The sequence below is a fragment of the Lepidochelys kempii genome, chromosome 16 (assembly GCF_965140265.1).
Source record: "Lepidochelys kempii isolate rLepKem1 chromosome 16, rLepKem1.hap2, whole genome shotgun sequence".
Lineage (NCBI taxonomy): Eukaryota > Metazoa > Chordata > Testudines > Cheloniidae > Lepidochelys > Lepidochelys kempii.
Genome location: NC_133271.1, coordinates 15,648,733 through 15,666,833, shown reverse-complemented (window position 1 = coordinate 15,666,833; position 18,101 = coordinate 15,648,733). Strand labels below are relative to the sequence as shown.

The window sequence follows — 18,101 nt, the reverse complement described above, 5'->3', positions numbered from 1 at the left end:
GGGCCTTCTAGAATCAGGACCATTACCCACATAGCGATAGAGAAACTGAGGCCTAGAGAAGGGAGGTGACTTGCCCAGTGTCATACAGCAAGTCTGGCAGAGACAGGATGAAAACCCAGGAGTCCTGGCTCCCATTGCCAGTCTCCCATTGCTCCTATTAAACATCTAGAATCACTGCCTTTAATCACTAATGCTGACAATACCAAGAACTATTAAATTATTTCCCCTCCAGTATGAAATATTTTTTCAGTGACAGAAAAAGCACATGGAAACGTACTTGGACCCAGTGATATCTTCAGGTCTGATTAGGGTGAACACTTTGCCATGCTGATTCTTGCTCACACACACAGGGTTAAACTGATTGTCAAATTCAGGGTCAGGAATTAATTGTTTTCCTCCCGGCCTCTTGGCAGGCGCCTATGAGGTGAGCGTGATGGAGGGGGTTAACTTTTCAGCACAGCCTTGAGCAGGGGGGAACCCTTTTTAAGATTAAGGGGTTGTATCCCATACCCTGTAAATTGATGTCTTGTGCTTACAAGGGCAACCAGGCGTTGGTGGATATTAACTCTTTCCACCTCCTATTCCTTGATTTAATAGAAATGCCATGGTGAAGAGTCAAATCTGCTGGACATTTTAAATCTGCCAAGCTGTGAAAGGTGTGGAGGTCCTTGTAGAATTTTGGAAGTGTTTCAAGGTCACCTCTCCTTTTGCATGCTTTCTGTAAGATCCACTGTCAGAAGTATGGTGTATCCACTTTCATCACTAGAGAAAGGATTAATTGTCCCTTTAGTAGGCCACTAGGGATATCTATTGTGATTCACTCATCAATAACTCCCCTAAGGACTTATCTCCTTTGTTTATAGCAATCAGGACTGGATGTTAAAATTTACAGAGATTTTAAGCCCTGCTGTTCTCACGCATATTTACTCTACAGCTTTGTCAGAAACATCTCTTGAAAACCTCAATGTTTGCTTTATAATTAATTGAATAATGTGCCTGACGTTGAAAATAAATTAACTTGGAAAAATGCCCAGAGAATTGCTGAACAGTCTGCAATATAACAACTGTAGTTCGATTCTCAGAGATATATGTCTCTCTAACAAAGGAAGTGTCATGAAACTGGGATTAAACTCTTGGGACACAGATTCTTCATTATTCTGAAACTCTCCATGTTGGTATTTCTGTATTTTTACTGCACATTTGTGTCTTGATAAATTAGAATCTTCAAAGGGCCAGTAATTAGGGAAGCATGATTTAGGGTGTACTGATGAGTAAAGATGTAATTAACTAGTGAGTTCCATGAAGATATCATAGGGATTATAATGAAAGCGTATAGCATCTCCAAGTCCTTAGCTCTTTAGACTCAAGCAGGTGCAAAATCCTGCTCCCCACGTTCCCGGAAGTCAGGAGCAGCATGGCTAGACCACCCCATGCTCAGCTCCACAGACAGCACATTACTTTCAGGGTGCAGGTCAAAATCGCTCACTTTGGATCAAATTTATATGTAGGGTAAACCCATATAAATTAAGGGAGTGATCTCAGAGATTAAGATGAACCAGATCTTCAGGTCTGTATATGCATTGTTCAGCTAAGGACCCAAGAAAGGGTAGGCCAGGGGTAAAGGTGACCTTTCCCTCCTCCCAGGCCTGAGGAAAGCCAGGGTTTGATTTGGTCCAACACACAAGATAGAGCAGCCTCCAGGCTGCCCAAAATTGAGTTTGTTTTTAACCACCCTATAGGGCATACTACGTTTTGGACACGATCCTCTTCCTGAGATACCCCTTATTCAGAGGGGAGGGGTTTGTATAGCTGGCTTTGGTATTTCTACACACCACTCCTTGATTTCATCACACTGAAGGAATCCCTAGCTGTTCAGGCTCTGGCCCATAGTTTTTACGTCCCTGATTGCCTGGCTCCATCCTTTTTAAAAACCTGAGCTCCTCTTTCTTCCTCAAAAACGATTATATATCAGAGGAATTAGATTGGTTTTGTACAGAACCCTGGTTACACCTAATCCAGTGAACAGTATCTAGCTCTGATCCCTTTTGGAAAATATGATTGCTCTGAAGAATATGCTACATCAGCTTGTTCTGGTCAGACAGGAAGTTTGGAGGTGACTTAATGGACGTGTTCATAATTATGGAGGTGTATAATAGAGTGCACTGGGTAGCAGGATATAAAAATGAGGAAATGGAGAGTGAATTCAAGCAGAACAAGTAGCTGTGAAGTTGCCAAGTAACGGCTACCAATGATTACAGGTACAGGTAGGAAATAATTTTAAGAGACAGAAATATATTTTGGGGGAGGGGGAGAAGAGGGAAAAGAATTGAGGGAGATAGTGAAAAAGCAAGGATAAAGTGAGGTGAGATAAATTTTAACGGGGGCTGGGCTGGGTGAAATGAGATTAGATAGATAGATATGGTCAGTAAAGCGTGCAAAGCCTTTGGGGATCCATTTAGTCCTATTACTTAGACTGGGAGTCTCCAATCAGTATATCACCAAGCCTTGTAAAATAGATAGTTTCCTCCTCTGGAAAACACTTTCAGCCAAACACTGAAGACTTGGAAACCAAATTATATACAGTCATTGTTACAATATAAGCATAGTAATGGACCTGTTCCAGTACAGCTTATAACTACAGTTATAATAGTTTTAATGAGTTTTCCATGTTATCGTACAAAGAATATAACTGTTACCACTAAATTAATTATGCTGTATAAATGTATTCTTCATACTGCTGCCAAATATTGATTATGCCTACAATGCACCTGCTTTAGGTAGCCATACCAGATACTGTGGGATAGGTACCTGCACTGCTTCTCCAATGCTTGCAGAGAGCTCCGTGTGGGACAGTAGTGACCCCACACTAGGATGGCTAGTGGGAATACACTGCATTGTTGCACCTTGCATCACCAGTGCAAGCTGCAACAGCATAGTGCAGAGGACGCCTCAGTGTCAAGTTACTGCAGAGAGATGCACCCCATTTATAGAGCTCAGGAGTTGGAGAGCTACTGGGAGTGGTGCAAAGGAAAATGTATGCCAAGCCTCATTAGGTAGGATTATCCTGTGTTACTGAGTTACTTTAAGCTTGTATCTTCTCAGCTTAACTTAATAGCAGACTGTGAGCTCCTCTTTGATCTGCTTGTATTTTTGATTAGCTCTGTATGTTAATAGTATTTATGATAATAAAGGGCCATGAATTGATTTCACGCTTACCTTACCAGCCAAGTTCATAAAAGCTACACACTGGGAATGCAGCTAAGCCTGAGTGGTATGCTCCTGGTTCGAAGGGACTTGGGACACTAGTTATGGGTAAAAGGGATCATAACAATCTGGAATCAGTGTATTCCTTTCTCTGAGCCCATGGACAATCCCAAATCTCCAGCTGCCTGACCTTTCTTATTTACTGGTCTCAATATCTTCCCTTAGTGTCTTTGGTATGTTAAGTAGCTCATAGGAATCGCCCTTTGTTTCTGGGATGCACATCAACAGAAAAGAATGGCCTTAGTTTTCTCCTTCTGACATATTCCAACTTGTATCTGCCGTGCCTGAAGCCTCTGTCTTGTTTATAAAATACAGTCTTATGTTTATAGCACACTGCAATTGTGTGGGGCATTCACACTAGCTGTGGAGTTTTGCATCCATCCTACAGTTCCTGGCACTGCTCCTGGGAGTCTCACAAGCAGGTGCATGACAACCATGGCACAAAACATCTATTTACACCTATTCACATTTTTATTTGTTCCAGGGGTGCTGCAAATGGTTCTGTCTTGCACAAGGAGCTGTGCATGTGCTGCAAGGGGTAGGAGCTATACCCATCACACTCACCTGCTGATGCTATCATAGCAGTCACCAGATCCCCTCTTCCTCTTCTTCTCTACCTTTCCTCCAGCCACTATCAGATCAACTCTGGGTCTGTCTGTCCACTGTCTGTTACGGAGAGCACTGCCACCTTTGGATGGTGCCTGAGAGGGCAAGGAGCTTGTGTTTTTAATTACTGTTATTCTTTTGATGATTTAATATGCGGTTGTATAGTTTTTCTCTCTTCTTTTGTTGATTGTGTACTTGTTTTGCTTCTCTAGTGGTTGTCTTCTCTTTTTTGTGTCCCTTTAGGATGCTGAGAAGGGGTGCCTCATGGCTGAGATGTGTGCTTTACAGCATCAGTTACAAGTACTCTGAAAAGAGCAAGAAATGTATATAAAAATATTCCAGGTGGAGATAGACAATGCTTAACTCCTAACTACTTAAGCCTTGGTCCTGTCTTTACCTTCTTTCTCATTTGCCGCCTTTCTTTAACTGACCTGCCTCAGACCTGGTCTGCAGTCCCCTGGTATCCCAGCTAACGTTAAGCCTTGCCATCTCGCTTATAATACATGGAGTTTAAGAAAATAACACTTTAGAAGCTAATCACCAGACATTGCTGTGAGGAAGAAGGCAACAGCCTTGTCTATTAAAAGGGAGCTCAGGGAAGAAAGAGATTTACCTGAGAGGGGAAAGCAACCCAGACCTTCCTGTCCTAACCCACATCCTGATCCTGATCCATATGGGCAGATCCTTATGCCCATATGGAGTCTCACTGATGTTAATGAAGTTCTGCACAGGCACGGGGTCTGCCTGTGTGGATCACCTTTCAGGACTGGGACTCAAGTGGCCATGTGTCTCAGAGGTTATAGGCGAGGGAAACCTTTACTGAACTTGTTTTATTGGCAGCCATAAAGTGCAATTGATCATTTATTTACCAGTCTCCTGCCAGTTATTTTCAAGAGTGTCATCCAAAAATGGAAGGGCCTGAAATACTTAGACTTTCATACCTAGCTCAACACAACAGGCCAAATTCAGCCTTGATCTCACTTCTTGTGCAGTTACATCACAGATTAATTTGGCCAAAATAGGCTTGACAGTAAAGCTTTAAAAAATATACTGCAGGGAAAAAAATTAGACAAAGATTCAAATCATGATCATTTTGAACCTTTCTTATCACTTTGCCAGTTACTAGCTACCAAACCTATAAAGTAACTTACATGCACACCGGATATACAGGAGATACAGACATATCATGTGCTATGCTTATCAAAAACTTTGATTTCCATCCCTTTGCTTGTAAATGCATAACTGATCTGTCTTTATATCTTGTCTGTCCCTTTTATTCTGTAGTAAACTTGTTTACTAGAAATACTGTTCATTAGCAAGCACATCAAAAAAGGGAGTTCCAAATGTTCAAGTTCTTTGTCTGTTTTTGGTGGAAGGGTATGTTGTTTTGCATTCTCAGCCAACCTGTCTTTTGTTTGGACACAGGGCTTTTTTCCCCCCTCTGCTATGCTGCATTTCTTTTCAGCTTGTCAGTCAGCCTCAAAAAGGAGAGAGAGAATTGTGAGAGGAGCAAATAGAATCATAGGAGATAGAGATTGGGGAGACTTTTTAGATCAGTCTGGTATGTCTCCCTGCCAGTGCAACTGTAGGGCTTTCCAGCTGTAGGATTTAAAACATATATGTTAATAATTGATTGCTCATGGCTGAACTAAGATCTCAGTGGAATGCCTGGCCATGTTATCAGCTGCAGCAATTTCTCCATTCTGTTATATGGTGCCATCTGCAGGAGAGAATTGAAATGAATTCTGAATGTACATCACCAGCCAGCTGAACACCTTTAAAACTATATATTTGCTCCAGGGGTAGACTGGCACACGTAAAGCAACCTGGCCAATCTGGAATGGCCTCTGATGGACCAGAGACCACTTCAAGGTTTATCTCCCAAACCTCCAACACTTGAAATGTGTGCTATATACCACTGACAAACCAGAATTCCCAGTAGTGTTTACTCTATAGCATTGTTTCCTAGCTTTGGTGATTTACGCTACAGATCCTCAAATCACATTTGTAGGATACTCTTTCACATCTGCTGTGTCCTGTTGGAGAAGAACATCCTTGCTTGGTACATTCCTGAATGGCTGTCCTCAGTCCAGGCAGCTTGCTACTGAACTCTCCAGTTCCAACGAAGAGCAGCAGGCTTGGGGCATAGATCAGCATCCTGGATACTTTGCTTCTTCTTTTCTGTCCCTATTGGGCACTATTTTTGTGTTCAATCAGTATAACACCCTCTTCTCCCCTAAACCACAGTTGGGATACCTTCTTGTGATGTTTCCCTTTACTATCTAGTTTTCAGCCTGAGTGCACTATTTTTTTCTTTATTCCTCATAGGGCTCCACTAAACCAATCAATGATCAATGGTTGCGCTCTAGACAGGCAGCTTGTACTATATTTAAAATATTGCTGCAGTTTTTTCATGAGTGAGAATTTATGTACACAATTTACATTTGAATGCTATTGATTTGTGTTAGCACAATATTTCTCCCTGACATACAAATTGGTGTTTCCAAGTGCCAGGCATTCAACTACCTGTAGTAACTATTTGCAGTAAGATGCATTACAGAAACCACTTCTTGGGCTGCAGTCATTGAAAAAGTTAATGTAAGTCAATTCTAAAGCCTTATAAATGCCAGCACTTTGTCCTTTATTATTCTAGGATGTTACACTGCATCCAGCTCATGGCAGATGAATACAATGTGATTTTCATGAGTCATCGTTGTCTGTCATAAACAGAAAGAAAAGGAGTACTTGTGGCACCTTAGAGACTAACCAATTTATTTGAGCATGAGCTTTCGTGAGCTACAGCTCACTTCATCGGATGCAATGTAGCATCCGTGAGCTGTAGCTCACGAAAGCTCATGCTCAAATAAATTGGTTAGTCTCTAAGGTGCCACAAGTACTCCTTTTCTTTTTGCTTAACTTTGGTATTTCCCGACTTTTGAGTCCTTTTCTGCCTTGTGTCATATTTTTTTCCCTATGGAAAATACGGATATACTGAGAGCGATTTACCAAAAAAAATCATTTTTATTAAAAATTCATATTGGTATTCATATTCACAAGTGATGTAAAACCAAACAGATATGATGCAGTGTCTGTTTTAAAAATAAACTGCAACTGAGTCATTGATTTGATTCCACAGGGTTTGAGAGAAACAAGCCAAGAAAATTGTACTGATGTGGTTAGATGGTGAACAAGGTGGGAAAGCCAGTGATGGTGCTTTTCTGACTCAGGAGTGGAAGACTGAATGAATGGGTGAAGGATCTTCCATGGGCCAAAGCTTTCAAACAACACTGTTCATTATCCCTTCCTCCTCCTTCCAAGAGACAGTTGAACTACCAATAAAATAAAGGTTATTAAATATAGCAATATCCCATGTACTGGTCGGTTAAGGGCCCCATCAATATTTCCATCATAGAAAGATATATTCAGGGGTTTATAATTTAATTGTGCACATTCATTCCATCATGAATTTCAGCTCACTGCTTCTCAGCCCTACAGAGAGTTCAACAGCAAACTTAACTCAGCTTTATAAAGTTCAATTTTAACAGTAATATTTGGCAAGTATTAATCCGTAATTTTGACTCATTGGTTCTGCAAGTGGGGGGGGGCAGAAGGAAGACATTAACAATAAAATTATTATTTTTTTAAACAAATCAATAATCTTCTACACATGTTGAGGTGAAGCTTTTCATCTGAAATAAAAAAAATTCATTTATGAAGTTGGTGCATATCTATAACAACCACATTCACACTATCAAGTCAACTGCCTAACTGCTCTTACTTAGTTCCGGGCCCCAAAAGCCAGAACAGCTCAAAAAGGAGGAAGGGTAGTAGGTGTGAAGGATCATTTTTTTCCCAATATAATCTTAAGAAAAAGGTTTGGGGCCAAATCCCATAGTCCTTAGGCAGTCAAAATGCCTACTGAAGTCAACTGTATATTGACTAAAGACAACAGAATTTGTTTCTAATGCCTTAAAAATACAAAATAAATGACAAACTGTAAACAAAAACCAACCTCCCTCCCACACTGTTGAAATAGCAAATAGTTGACAAACTCACACAAGCAAAGACTTTTAGATTTATGGCTCTGCTGAAAACTCCATATTTTCCCCACCTTGTTGTGGTAACATACTGCACAGATTTCAAACTATACTGCAGTACCTAGTCCACTGGTTTCATCTGTATGTAAACCTACCCGAATGAAATTCATATTTATTCATTCTCTTAAGTACTAAGAGACATTTAATACACATGTAAAAACACCTCTGCTAGGTTTGGATGAAATTCACCACGGTGCAGAAGGCCAGCAGAGGCCTTTGAGAGCTAAAGTGGGACTTCCGTGGGATTTAGGTTGTCGACAGGCCTTGTGCAGGTCCTCTGTACAGGGCTGACTTTCACCCTTAGAGAGCAGCATCCACAAACCTCCAGCACAGAGATGTGGCTGCACCACCTCAGGTACCATATTATTACTCTACAAATGTCCAGCAAGAGACTGGACTGCATTAGCTCCTCTGTACTATCTGGGCACCTTCAAAGATGAGCCATGCCTGCAAGACACTCCGTGTGTTAGAAGCCAGTTAAAGGCTGTATGCCTTGGGAAGAGGTGTCGTTTTTTAAGATAGAAATAAAAATAATTGTCTTTTTAGAAATCTATATGGAAAAAATATTTTTCTTTAAAAAAAAAACAAAACAAATCCAACAACACTAACTTCCAAGTTTAATCACATATCCTGGCTCCCATCCTGGATGTTGAGTCCACAGAAGCAGATAGTGCAGGATCATCACAGAAAAAGATGCTGTCCAGGAACAGCTTTTGACCCCAGAGGACGGGAACTCAACCAATCCACAATGACAAGAGAAGATCTTGTCCCTCCTACCTCTGACCCAGTGTGTCCAACAGCAGCAAATGTAGCTCTTTTGAGAGAAGAGTCCAGTCGGTCCCTATTTCATTGGATGATGCCATCTTGTTGCCCATTCTGGGCCACATGGCTGGGGTCAGCAGTTACCGAAGGATTGGGTGTATTACTTTGCAGGAATCGACGGAAGTCCTTGATCATGGGGCGTAAGATCTGGATGAGGGCACTCAGAGCAGCCTGGGTCCCTTCCATAGCCTGCGCCTGACGCTCTTGTGCGCATGCCTGCACCTCCTGAGAGCGACGGATCATCTGCAGCAGGTCATTTTGCTGTTCCAAGTGCTGGGCGATCTCCTTCACATGTAGGTTGGTCACTCGCTGCTCCTGCAGGAGCTTGGCTGAATTTAGGGCAATTCGGCTCTTCAGCTCCTGGGGTTTCATGGATGCCTCAGCTTGATGTGCCATCATCTCCAAGGGTGCTTCAGCAGTAACAGTTGTGGGAGCCTCTGTCGTGCAGTACTCCACCACTCCATCCTCCAGACTATGGTAAGTTGTCTCTGCAGGAACTAGGCACAAATGAAAAGAAAAGTCAGAGGCTGCAGCTCTTTGGGTGAATGTCTACAGCAGGGGTTCTCAACCTTTTTCTTTGTGAGGCCCCCGCAATATGCTATAAAAACTCCATGGCCCCACATGTGTCACAATAACAGGGTAGCAACAGGGCAACTGCCTGGGGCCCCAAGCCACAGGAGCCTCCACAAAACTACATTGCTCAGGCTTTGGCTTTCTGCCCAGGGCCCTGGTGAGTCTAATGCTGGCCCCACTTGGCAGCCCCCCGAAACCTGCTTGTGGCCTCCCAGGGGGCCTTGGACCCCTGGTTGAGAACCACTGGTCTATAGAACACCACTAACAAATGTAAGTGCCAGGGGTTTAGTGCAGGGGTGGGCAAACTACGGCTCGCAGGCCATGTCAGATTAAAACTGATTAAAACGTCTGTCCCTTTAGCTCCCGCTGGGGAGCAGGGTCTGGGGCTTGCCCTGATCCATGCTGCTCCCAGAAGCAAAGGCATGTCCCCACTCCACCTCCTACACGTAGGAGCAGCCAAACGGCTCCGTGTGCTGCCCCCGACCCAAGCGCCGCCCCCACAGCTCCCATTGGCTGGGAACCATGGCCAATGGGAGCTGCAGGGGCGGCGCCTGCGGACGGGGCAGCACGCAAAGCTGCCTGGCTGCGCTTCTGCGTAGGAGCTGAAGGAGGGACATACTGCTGCTTCCAGGAGCTGCTTGAGGTAAGCACCGCCCAGAGCCTGCACCCCTGACCTCCTTCCGCACCCCAACCCTCTGCTCCAGCCGTGATCCCCCCTCGCGCCCTCTGAGCCCCTCGGTCCCAGCCTGGAGCACCCTCCTGCACCCCAAACCCTTCATTCCCAGCCCCACCCCAGAGCCGGAGCCCTCACTCTCCCCCGCACCCTAAACCCCTGCCCCAGCCCAGAGCCTCCTCCCACACCCTGAACTCCTCATTTCTGGCCCCACCCCAGAGCCTGCACCCCCAGCCAGAGCCCTCACCCCCTCCCACACCCCAACCTCAATTTCGTGAGCATTCATGGCCTGCCATACAATTTCCATACCCAGATGTGGCTCTCAGGCCAAAAAGTTTGCCCACCCCTGCTTTAGTGCCTGCCTAAGGAGAAAACAGAGAAGTATGTGCATGCAGAACACTAAAGAAGAAAGCTAGTCCTACAGAAGACTGATCTTTCCTGATCTGGATCTGTCCCCAGGCCTGGACAGTGCAGGGTCAAAAAGCGTAGGGAATACTCCAGTATATACCTAGATACACCACTTCTCAACCCCCAGTTCAAGAGGAGCTGTCCAAGCAACATTAATAAATAGACACAAAGGACAAGTAAGAGATGAAATGGCATTGGTCAGAATGCCTTCGACTGCTCAAGTATCCATTAGAACATCTCCACAGACCCAGAAATAGGTTTCTAAAGACAGAAGGAATAGAAATGTACTTCCATCTTCCGTAACTCACAAGGGGGTGGGGGATGGAGGAAGCGCTGGGAGTAGCCACAGAAGACAAATCTATTAATCTCAGCCGTTGCACGACAAAATAGGTTTCACTTATTCATCACAGTGTCAAAACAGCTAGGTGCTGCTGTTTCAACCTGCAGATCTCTGAACATCTAAACATCAAAAAAGCTCTGTATAAACTAGCTTAACAAATATATATAGCCAGAGGTCTCTGTAGTTTCCTATTTTGCTCCATCCTGACTGAACAGCATGAGGATCCATTCAATGGGAAGGAAAGCATAAGAAAGATATCTGTGCAGATAACCATGTTCTGTGAGCTTTTATTCTGGTCTAGAAAGCTCAGTTTTCAAGTTTTTCCTTTCTCTACTAAGCCCCCTTAATCCATCTTTGCTCCCTTTTATAATTTGTTACCCCACTCATAAGCCTGAATCAGCTTTAATCACATACAACTATGCATAGCTACTAATCATCCTATGATACAGCCTTATAGTTATCCTCCAGAGGGAGGCTGGGGCAGCCTGTTTGTTGCAAAGGTGCATTGGGATGCCAAGTCCCCAAAAGGCTGTTTGGTTTCCTTGCTCTTAAGACTGACCTTGCTGTCAAACAGGGGTGGCTTTCAGTACCTGCATATCCTGTGCCTCTATAGCACCAGGGCTTATAGGGGTGCCATTTTCACTATATTGTAAAAGATGCCACGGTTTCATTTTGCTGCCCTTTTGAGGAATGGGGGCTGCTCCGCATGGGTAGCAGGGCCCCTTCTCACTATTCATGGGATAATTGCAGGGACCCCTGTATGGCCTTCTGATCCAGCACCTTCATCAGGGGCAGCACTCACTCTGGGTCAGGGTGACAGTGGTGGTGGAGGCTGCGATGGGTATCTCAGCACCATCCCCGGCAGTGCAGTCCCCAGTAGGCAGACTGATGATGGTGGCTTCTCCCAGCAGGTTGCAGATGCGCTGTTGCATGGGGGTGAGTATGACAGGGGTGGCTGTGGCACCAGTAGGGTCCTCGCCATCCTGGCCCTCGCTGGCTCCATCCTGCCCTATACCGCCTCCTTCCATAGCGGCCCGGACCTGCGCCACCTTGCGCCGCACCTCAGTCTTGAGGTCTGACCACTTCTTCTTGACCTCCGGCAGCTCGCGGCGGCAGGTGGCCACGGCGTTGACGCGGCGCAAGATGTCGTGCCAGGCGGCGGCCTTGGTGGCCAGCGGGACCCCCGCGTTGAAGTGGTTGATGAGCAGGTGCTTGCCCCGCTCCAGCTCCTCCACGATGATCTCCACCTCCCGCTCCGAGAAGTTCATCTTACGCTTCTTCGCTGGGGGGGGCAGGGGCGATGCCATTGCCATGGGGTCACGGGGCTGAGGGTGAGATGGGGCTGGGGGGAGCCACTCCTGCGGGGGAGATGGGAGCTCAGAAGGTCTGACAGGGGGTGGGGGGAGGGGGGCAAAGTGCCCTAGAGGGGGTTGGAAGGGCAGGAGGCCTGAGAGGAATGGGGGCTGGGGGCCTGACAGGGAGCTGGGGGCCCAAAAGGGCCCTAGAGGAGCCTGGAAGGGCAGGAGACCTTAGAGGACCGGGGGGGGGGACCAGAGAGGGGTGGAGGAGGGCTACTAGGGGCCCTGAGAGGGACGTGGGGCCTAACGGAGGCAGAGGAGGGGTGGGACCCAGGGGCCCCGAAGACCTAACAGAGTCTGGTGATCTATAGGGCCAGGAAAAATAGGGGGGCCCCAAGGGGCCTCACGGGCCCTGGGGCGCTACCCCCTTCAATAGCGAAGGATACGCAAATTGCGTACCGCGGCCACCCAGCAGGCCCCGCTAAACGGCCTCCACCCTGCGGCAGTGGCGTAATGGCTTCCAGAATCAGCCCCTTTCCTGCCTCGGCCCATTGGGCCCCCTGCTTGCCTGTCAGACATGGGTCTCACCTCCCGCCGCCAGCGCCATAATCCTATTGGTCAAAGGTGCTGCTTGTCAGGAGTAGGCACCGCCTTCCCTCAGCACCATTCCAAGCTGCAGGCCGGCATGCTGCCTGTCAAAAGGTGTTCCCGCCTCCAGGGGCCGCCGCCATAGTGTATTGGGTGCCGTTCCTGCCAGTCATAGTTAAGTACCCTCTGTTCTACCAGACTATTGGATACATCCTCTGTCTGTCAAGATATAATACGGGCTCAGGCAGTCAGCGTCTCAGCCCATTGGGCCTGTTGTCACCTTACTCCACCTTCCGCCGCGGCTTTACCAATGGGAATCCTCCATCAATTTGAATACCGTCCCAAATCCCAGTTCCGGCGTGGGTGCCTCTGTATTCTGATTGGCTGAGGCGAAGGCGTGCGTGTGACGAAATGCAAACGCCCGTGATTTGATTGGCTCAGACGGTGGGGGTGCGTGGTGCGTCCGCAGTGCCGTCCTCGCGCCCCCTGCGACTATGCCTTTCCGAATGGCTACAAAAGGGTCACGTGGGCCATTAGCCTGGCGGCGCGAACCGGAAGCACGTTGTCACTTCCTTTCTGTGGGGGCGGGGGAGTCCCGCCATTTGCCGGCGTTTCGCGAGCCGCGGGAGGATGCCGGGTCCGCGGCGCTCTCTGGCGGTGAGCGGCGTGTTGTGCCCGTGCGGCTCCCCTCGGGCAGGAGCCGCGACCCCCGCCTCCGAGGCGGGCGGCCGGTCCCTGTGCGGGGGGCCCGAGCACCGGCGTCTTCACACCCTCTTCCAGAAGCTCGACGTGAACCGGGACGGCGCGCTCTGTGTGCACGACCTGGCGGTGGGGCTGGGGCAGCTGGGGCTGCACCGCACCGAGCGGGATCTGTGGGTGAGTGTGGGGGGCGGGCTGGGCTCGGGAGCTGCGGGGCCCCGGAGGGGAACGCACCAATGTTGGGCGGGGGGAGGGGCCGCCCCGGGGGAATGAAGGGCGGGGGGGACGGGTGGCGGGGGGGAGGGGTGGCGGTGGGCGGGGGGGGGCGGAGGATGACGTCGTCGTACCCCATGGTGACGGAGTGGGGAAGTGTGGGGGAGGGAGCCTGCCCCATGGTGAGTGGCTAGGGAAGGGCAGGGGCATTGCCTCACGCTGAGGGGGGCGGTCTAGGGAGTGACGGGGAAGGAGGGAGTGATGATTGCCTCACGCTGAGGGGGGCGGTCTAGGGAGTGACGGGGAAGGAGGGAGTGATGATTGCCTCACGCTGAGGGGGGCGGTCTAGGGAGTGACGGGGAAGGAGGGAGTGATGATTGCCTCACGCTGAGGGGGGCGGTCTAGGGAGTGACGGGGAAGGAGGGAGTGATGATTGCCTCACGCTGAGGGGGGCGGTCTGTTGAGGGTATGCGCTCAGGTGAGTGACCGAGGAATAGGGATGATTGCATCATGCCGGCGGGTGGGGGAGGGGGGAGCGTGCCCCTGAGTGACTGGGGAAGGGGGGGATTGCATCATGTGGAGGCGGTGCATGCCTTGGGTTGAGTGATGGGCGGGGGGGGGATTGCATCATGGTAAAGGGGGAGGTTTGGGGGGACGTGCCCCCAAGTGCGTGACTGGGGAAGGGGGTGTGTGCATTGCATCACACTGCGGGGGGGGGAAAGCTCTGGGTGTGTAAGTGGAGGAAGTAGACGGCAAAGGGGTTGGCACCACACTGAAGGGGAGCTCTGGGTGGGTGGCCTGCACCGAGAGGGCAGTACCACACCTAAAGAACGCAAGGTCTTTGCGGAGAAGTTGCATTCTGAGGCAGAGCCTAGGCTAGTTTGGGGACTGCAGAGGGAGACAGTTGGGGTCTAATTGAAAACAGTCCATATGTGTATTTGGGGGGGACTATAGGGACTGATGGATGCAGGGCCTAGAGATGAGTAGGGTTTGGGGTTGTGTGGGAGGCCCTCTGGCACATAAGATGGTGTGGGGTGCATACAGACGGTGGTGGTAATGCTCTTTTCACGCTCAAACCCTTTTGTTTCTAAGGGGACCCTTTCTCCATGGAGAGTACATCCTGGTCTGACTCTTGAGATTTTACATCCTTAGACAAATGGGAAAGTGTCTGGCTGTAATCCTGACAGAAAGTATTTTTCTAAAATAACTGGCTTACCTGTGTATCTACCCTGCAGCTGCCATTCAATGTCTGCCTACCCCATGCTGATGTGGGGGCACAGCTGTGGCATCTGGTGGATGTTCTAGATACACTGTTACTTGGGAGCAGTGCATGCTGATCCTGTTGTGGAAGTTGCTCCTCCATAAATGTGCCTCTCCAAGCAGCTTTGGTTTTGGGGAGTGGAACCTCCCTGCAAGGTTAGTCTTGGGACAGAAGCCCCACAGTTGTATGGCAACACTTAAGCAATATTATCCAATTGTGCTCCTGCCTCTTAGGGATGGCTTCTAGGGAATGCAGGATTGTGTATATGTGAGGAGACACACCTGCACTGCTTTGCTAAGGAGGTTTTCTTGTTTCCTAAAGGCAGCCCCATTCACTCTTGACACTGAAACTACAGGAATCTATTTGTCTTACTGTCTGTGAATCTGAATATTTGTAAACTGAACAGAAATTAAGGTTGAAAACATCACTTCAGAAAAAATATTTTTTTTCTCAACATAAGTATTCAGAAATTCAATCAAGGAGGATCCACTTAGGAAACAATAATAAAGGCATTGTAAAGTATGGCTAGACTCAGATCAGGTCATCTGAACAGCCTTAATTCTGTTCCCTTGTTGATGTTAGCCTTCCTGATGTAAACTCTATACTTAGTTTGTAAGATTTTTACATTAAATAGTTTCCAAAGCACTAAATCAGTTTTTGTAATAACTTTAAGGAGTTTGCAGCTTATGACGGAGGGTATATTACATTCAGCAGAGCTGGTGTATTTGTATAGCTAACATGTGGCATATATCAGATACATATTGCAGCACGTTGACTTTTACATGAGTCTCTGATATTGTGATATTTCACTCTCATGCCTCCATCTGTTGTTCATGTAAAACCCATAACTGAGGATACTAGGCTTACAAGATCTGGTCCTGTAGGTACTGTAGCTGTATCTGATTGTCGCTGGAAGCATTTACCTTTGTGGATCAGTGTAGAGCCCTTGTACTTATTAGTGCTTTTTAGTTTTAAGTGTCCTGCACTGTGTGTGTGTGTCCATGTCCCTAAAGAACCCAGACTTCCTGAATTAGTAGTCTATAAATATGATCGGGCAGTGTAAAATTTCTGAAAGAGTGAAAGAAATAGTCTAGTAAAATGTATTTAACTTTTGGAGTCTCTTATAAAATGAACACTTGTGTTCTTAAAGTCCTCATGATCCTCAAACTCTTGCTGTGCTCAGGGTAGCGTTATGGAGATTGTTTGGGTGACTTTCATCCTTTCGTTCCTCTAGAATTAGACTTTCTAATGTTTGTGTATGAAAACAATATTCTCACAGGTGTTTTTTTTTTCCTAAGTGATATTTTCTTCAACATAACTTTTTGCCTGAGAATTACACTTTTTTGAAGTAAAGGGAAAGAATTCTTCAGTTACATGAAGATCTTGCCAGCTGCACAGATCCTGTGATGAAACTAACAAGCTGTGCAGGTATTTTGTTTTTGACTGTATCTGTGGGATTCTGTGTCTAATCCGTGATTCTCCGCACTGAGAAGCGTTTAGGTTGTGAAATCTAAGCTTAACATCAAACTATAAACCATCTGCATTTGCCCTCATAAAATGCCTGTCTAGCTGTTCTTCATGGGCACTGAGCTTCTTACTCTCGGGGAGAATTGTGTTGGTTCGAGCAACAGAACATTCTGTGCTCACATCTACATGCCTGGGCAGTTCAGCATGCAGGCCCTTTTCTTCCCTGGCAGCGTCGTTCTATCTGGCATCACATTTTCTAAGGTAGGGGTGTGTGTGTATGCATCTCATGTGAGATGAAAACCACCATATTGCAGGAAGCCCAGTGAGGAAATGCTCACAGGGGCAGGAATATATGCTTCTAATTGGGAAACAGGCTGTATGAACTCACTTTATCCAGCCTGTTCTTCAGTGAAGGCTCTTTCCTCTGTCAACACTATCCCTTCACTGGGCTCACTTTCTCTCTCTCCCTATTCTCCTGTCATTGCCATGGTTATCCCTATTCACTTTTTCCCCCACTAAAGAGAGTAGCCAAGTCTCTTCTCTCTAAAGCTGGGGCTTTTGGACATTCAGAGTTTATAAAGCGTATGCTAGGGTGTTGCACATTTCATAATTTATCCATTGGGGCAATATGTGCTTAATAAATGCATTAGCTAGGATGCAGAGTTTAAAATGTTGCAAAGCTTTGAGTATGTGAAAACAACCCTTTGGTAGGTCTGGTTGGAATATTTCCATCAAAATATAATTTTAATGAAAAATTGGATAAACTTCTGAGAGAAATGTTTCCTGTTTCCCAGATAGTTTATTAACTAGTCCCCCTCCTTTTCTCATTCTTAAAACTAGCCAGAAGCACCAGTATTAGTCAGTGTCAACTAATTTGGAGTCATGTTAAGGGACTATGTTAAGTGAAAATATTGTAATCCCCATGTCTCCAGACCCATTACCTGATGTCTCAAACTGCTCAAGAAAATTCTACTTGAGCACAAATTCACATTTGTGAAACTTCAGGTGGGTTAGCTGTGGTTCAGGCCTTGTCTGCACTATGGGGGGAGATCGATCTAAGTTAAGCAACTTCAGCTACTTGAATAATGTAGCTGAAGTCGATGTACTTGGATGGGGTCCACGCTACACTATGTCTCTGATGCTTGCGCTTCTCGTTCAGGTGGGGTACAGGAGTTGACGGGAGAGCAATCCGCAGTCGATTTAGCGGGTCTTCATTATCCCCTGTAAGTGTAGACAAGCACTCGGGCACCTAGCGTTCTTCTTTCCTACCATTTGTAATGAGTTGCAGGATTGGAGTACCACTTCAGTTTTTGTGGAGTGGGGGAGAGAATTACTCTTATGAAGAAAGGCTAGCTTCAACCTTAAATGTGGATTGGACTGATGTGTGTCTAATGTTAGTGAGTTTACAAACCCACTTGCCTTAATAAATGAGCTGGATTCTTGTAGTAACAACACTGATCTTTCAGAGTAGCAGCCATGTATCTGCAAAAAGAAAAGGAGGACTTGTGGCACCTTAGAGACTAACAAATTTATTTGAGCACAAGCTTTCGTGAAGTGAGCTGTAGCTCATGAAAGTTTATGCTCAAATTTTAGTCTCTAAGGTGCCACAAGTCCTCCTTTTCTTAACACTGATCTTGTGCTGAGTGTGTGCTGCAAACATTAAATCAGTGTAGGTTCCTGGGCAATACTCCAATTACCTCAGTTTTCTTTTGATGAAAACTTTCAGGTGTAGAAATTATTGTTGCTGCATAGTATTTTTGGTACAGAATAACTACTGCTTTCTATTTCAGAG

The 18,101-nt window shown here is 46.7% G+C and overlaps 2 protein-coding genes across 5 annotated transcripts in view; one reads left to right on the top strand and one right to left on the bottom strand.

Moving 5' to 3' along the window:
* Positions 1–704: 704 nt before the first annotated feature.
* Positions 705–13,529, bottom strand: NAIF1 (nuclear apoptosis inducing factor 1). 4 transcript variants are annotated; one of them, XR_012155293.1, is made up of 5 exons: positions 12,541–13,529; positions 11,586–12,141; positions 8,577–9,286; positions 3,829–4,175; positions 705–762 (listed from the first exon to the last, which is right to left on the bottom strand). XR_012155293.1 is itself a non-coding variant. In XM_073314714.1 (3 exons), the coding sequence occupies exons 1-3, from the start codon at positions 12,658–12,660 to the stop codon at positions 8,814–8,816; spliced, it is 1,149 nt and encodes a 382-aa protein (XP_073170815.1). In that variant the 5' UTR covers positions 12,661–13,529; the 3' UTR covers positions 6,808–8,813. The 4 variants fall into 4 exon arrangements, 2 of the variants coding, with proteins under 2 accessions (XP_073170815.1, XP_073170817.1); XR_012155292.1 differs by lacking the exons at positions 705–762; positions 3,829–4,175 and adding an exon at positions 6,809–7,559; XM_073314714.1 differs by lacking the exons at positions 705–762; positions 3,829–4,175 and having other exon boundaries at positions 6,808–9,286.
* Positions 13,233–18,101, top strand: part of SLC25A25 (solute carrier family 25 member 25) — a 35,279-nt gene continuing 30,410 nt past the window's right edge. The window contains exon 1 of the mRNA XM_073314709.1: positions 13,233–13,545. Coding sequence (XP_073170810.1) covers positions 13,300–13,545 — 246 coding nt within the window. The 5' untranslated portion in view covers positions 13,233–13,299. The remainder of the gene's footprint in view (positions 13,546–18,101) is intronic.

Coding starts and splice junctions, on each gene's coding strand:
- NAIF1 (XM_073314714.1), bottom strand. CDS start 12,660: ATGTCTGACAGGCAAGCAGGGGGCCCAATGGGCCGAGGCAGGAAAGGG. Junction 12,142..12,540: donor GGGCCTGCTGGGTGGCCGCG/GTACGCAATTTG, acceptor TCTCCCCCGCAG/GAGTGGCTCCCCCCAGCCCC. Junction 9,287..11,585: donor CACTGTCACCCTGACCCAGA/GTGAGTGCTGCC, acceptor ATTTGTGCCTAG/TTCCTGCAGAGACAACTTAC.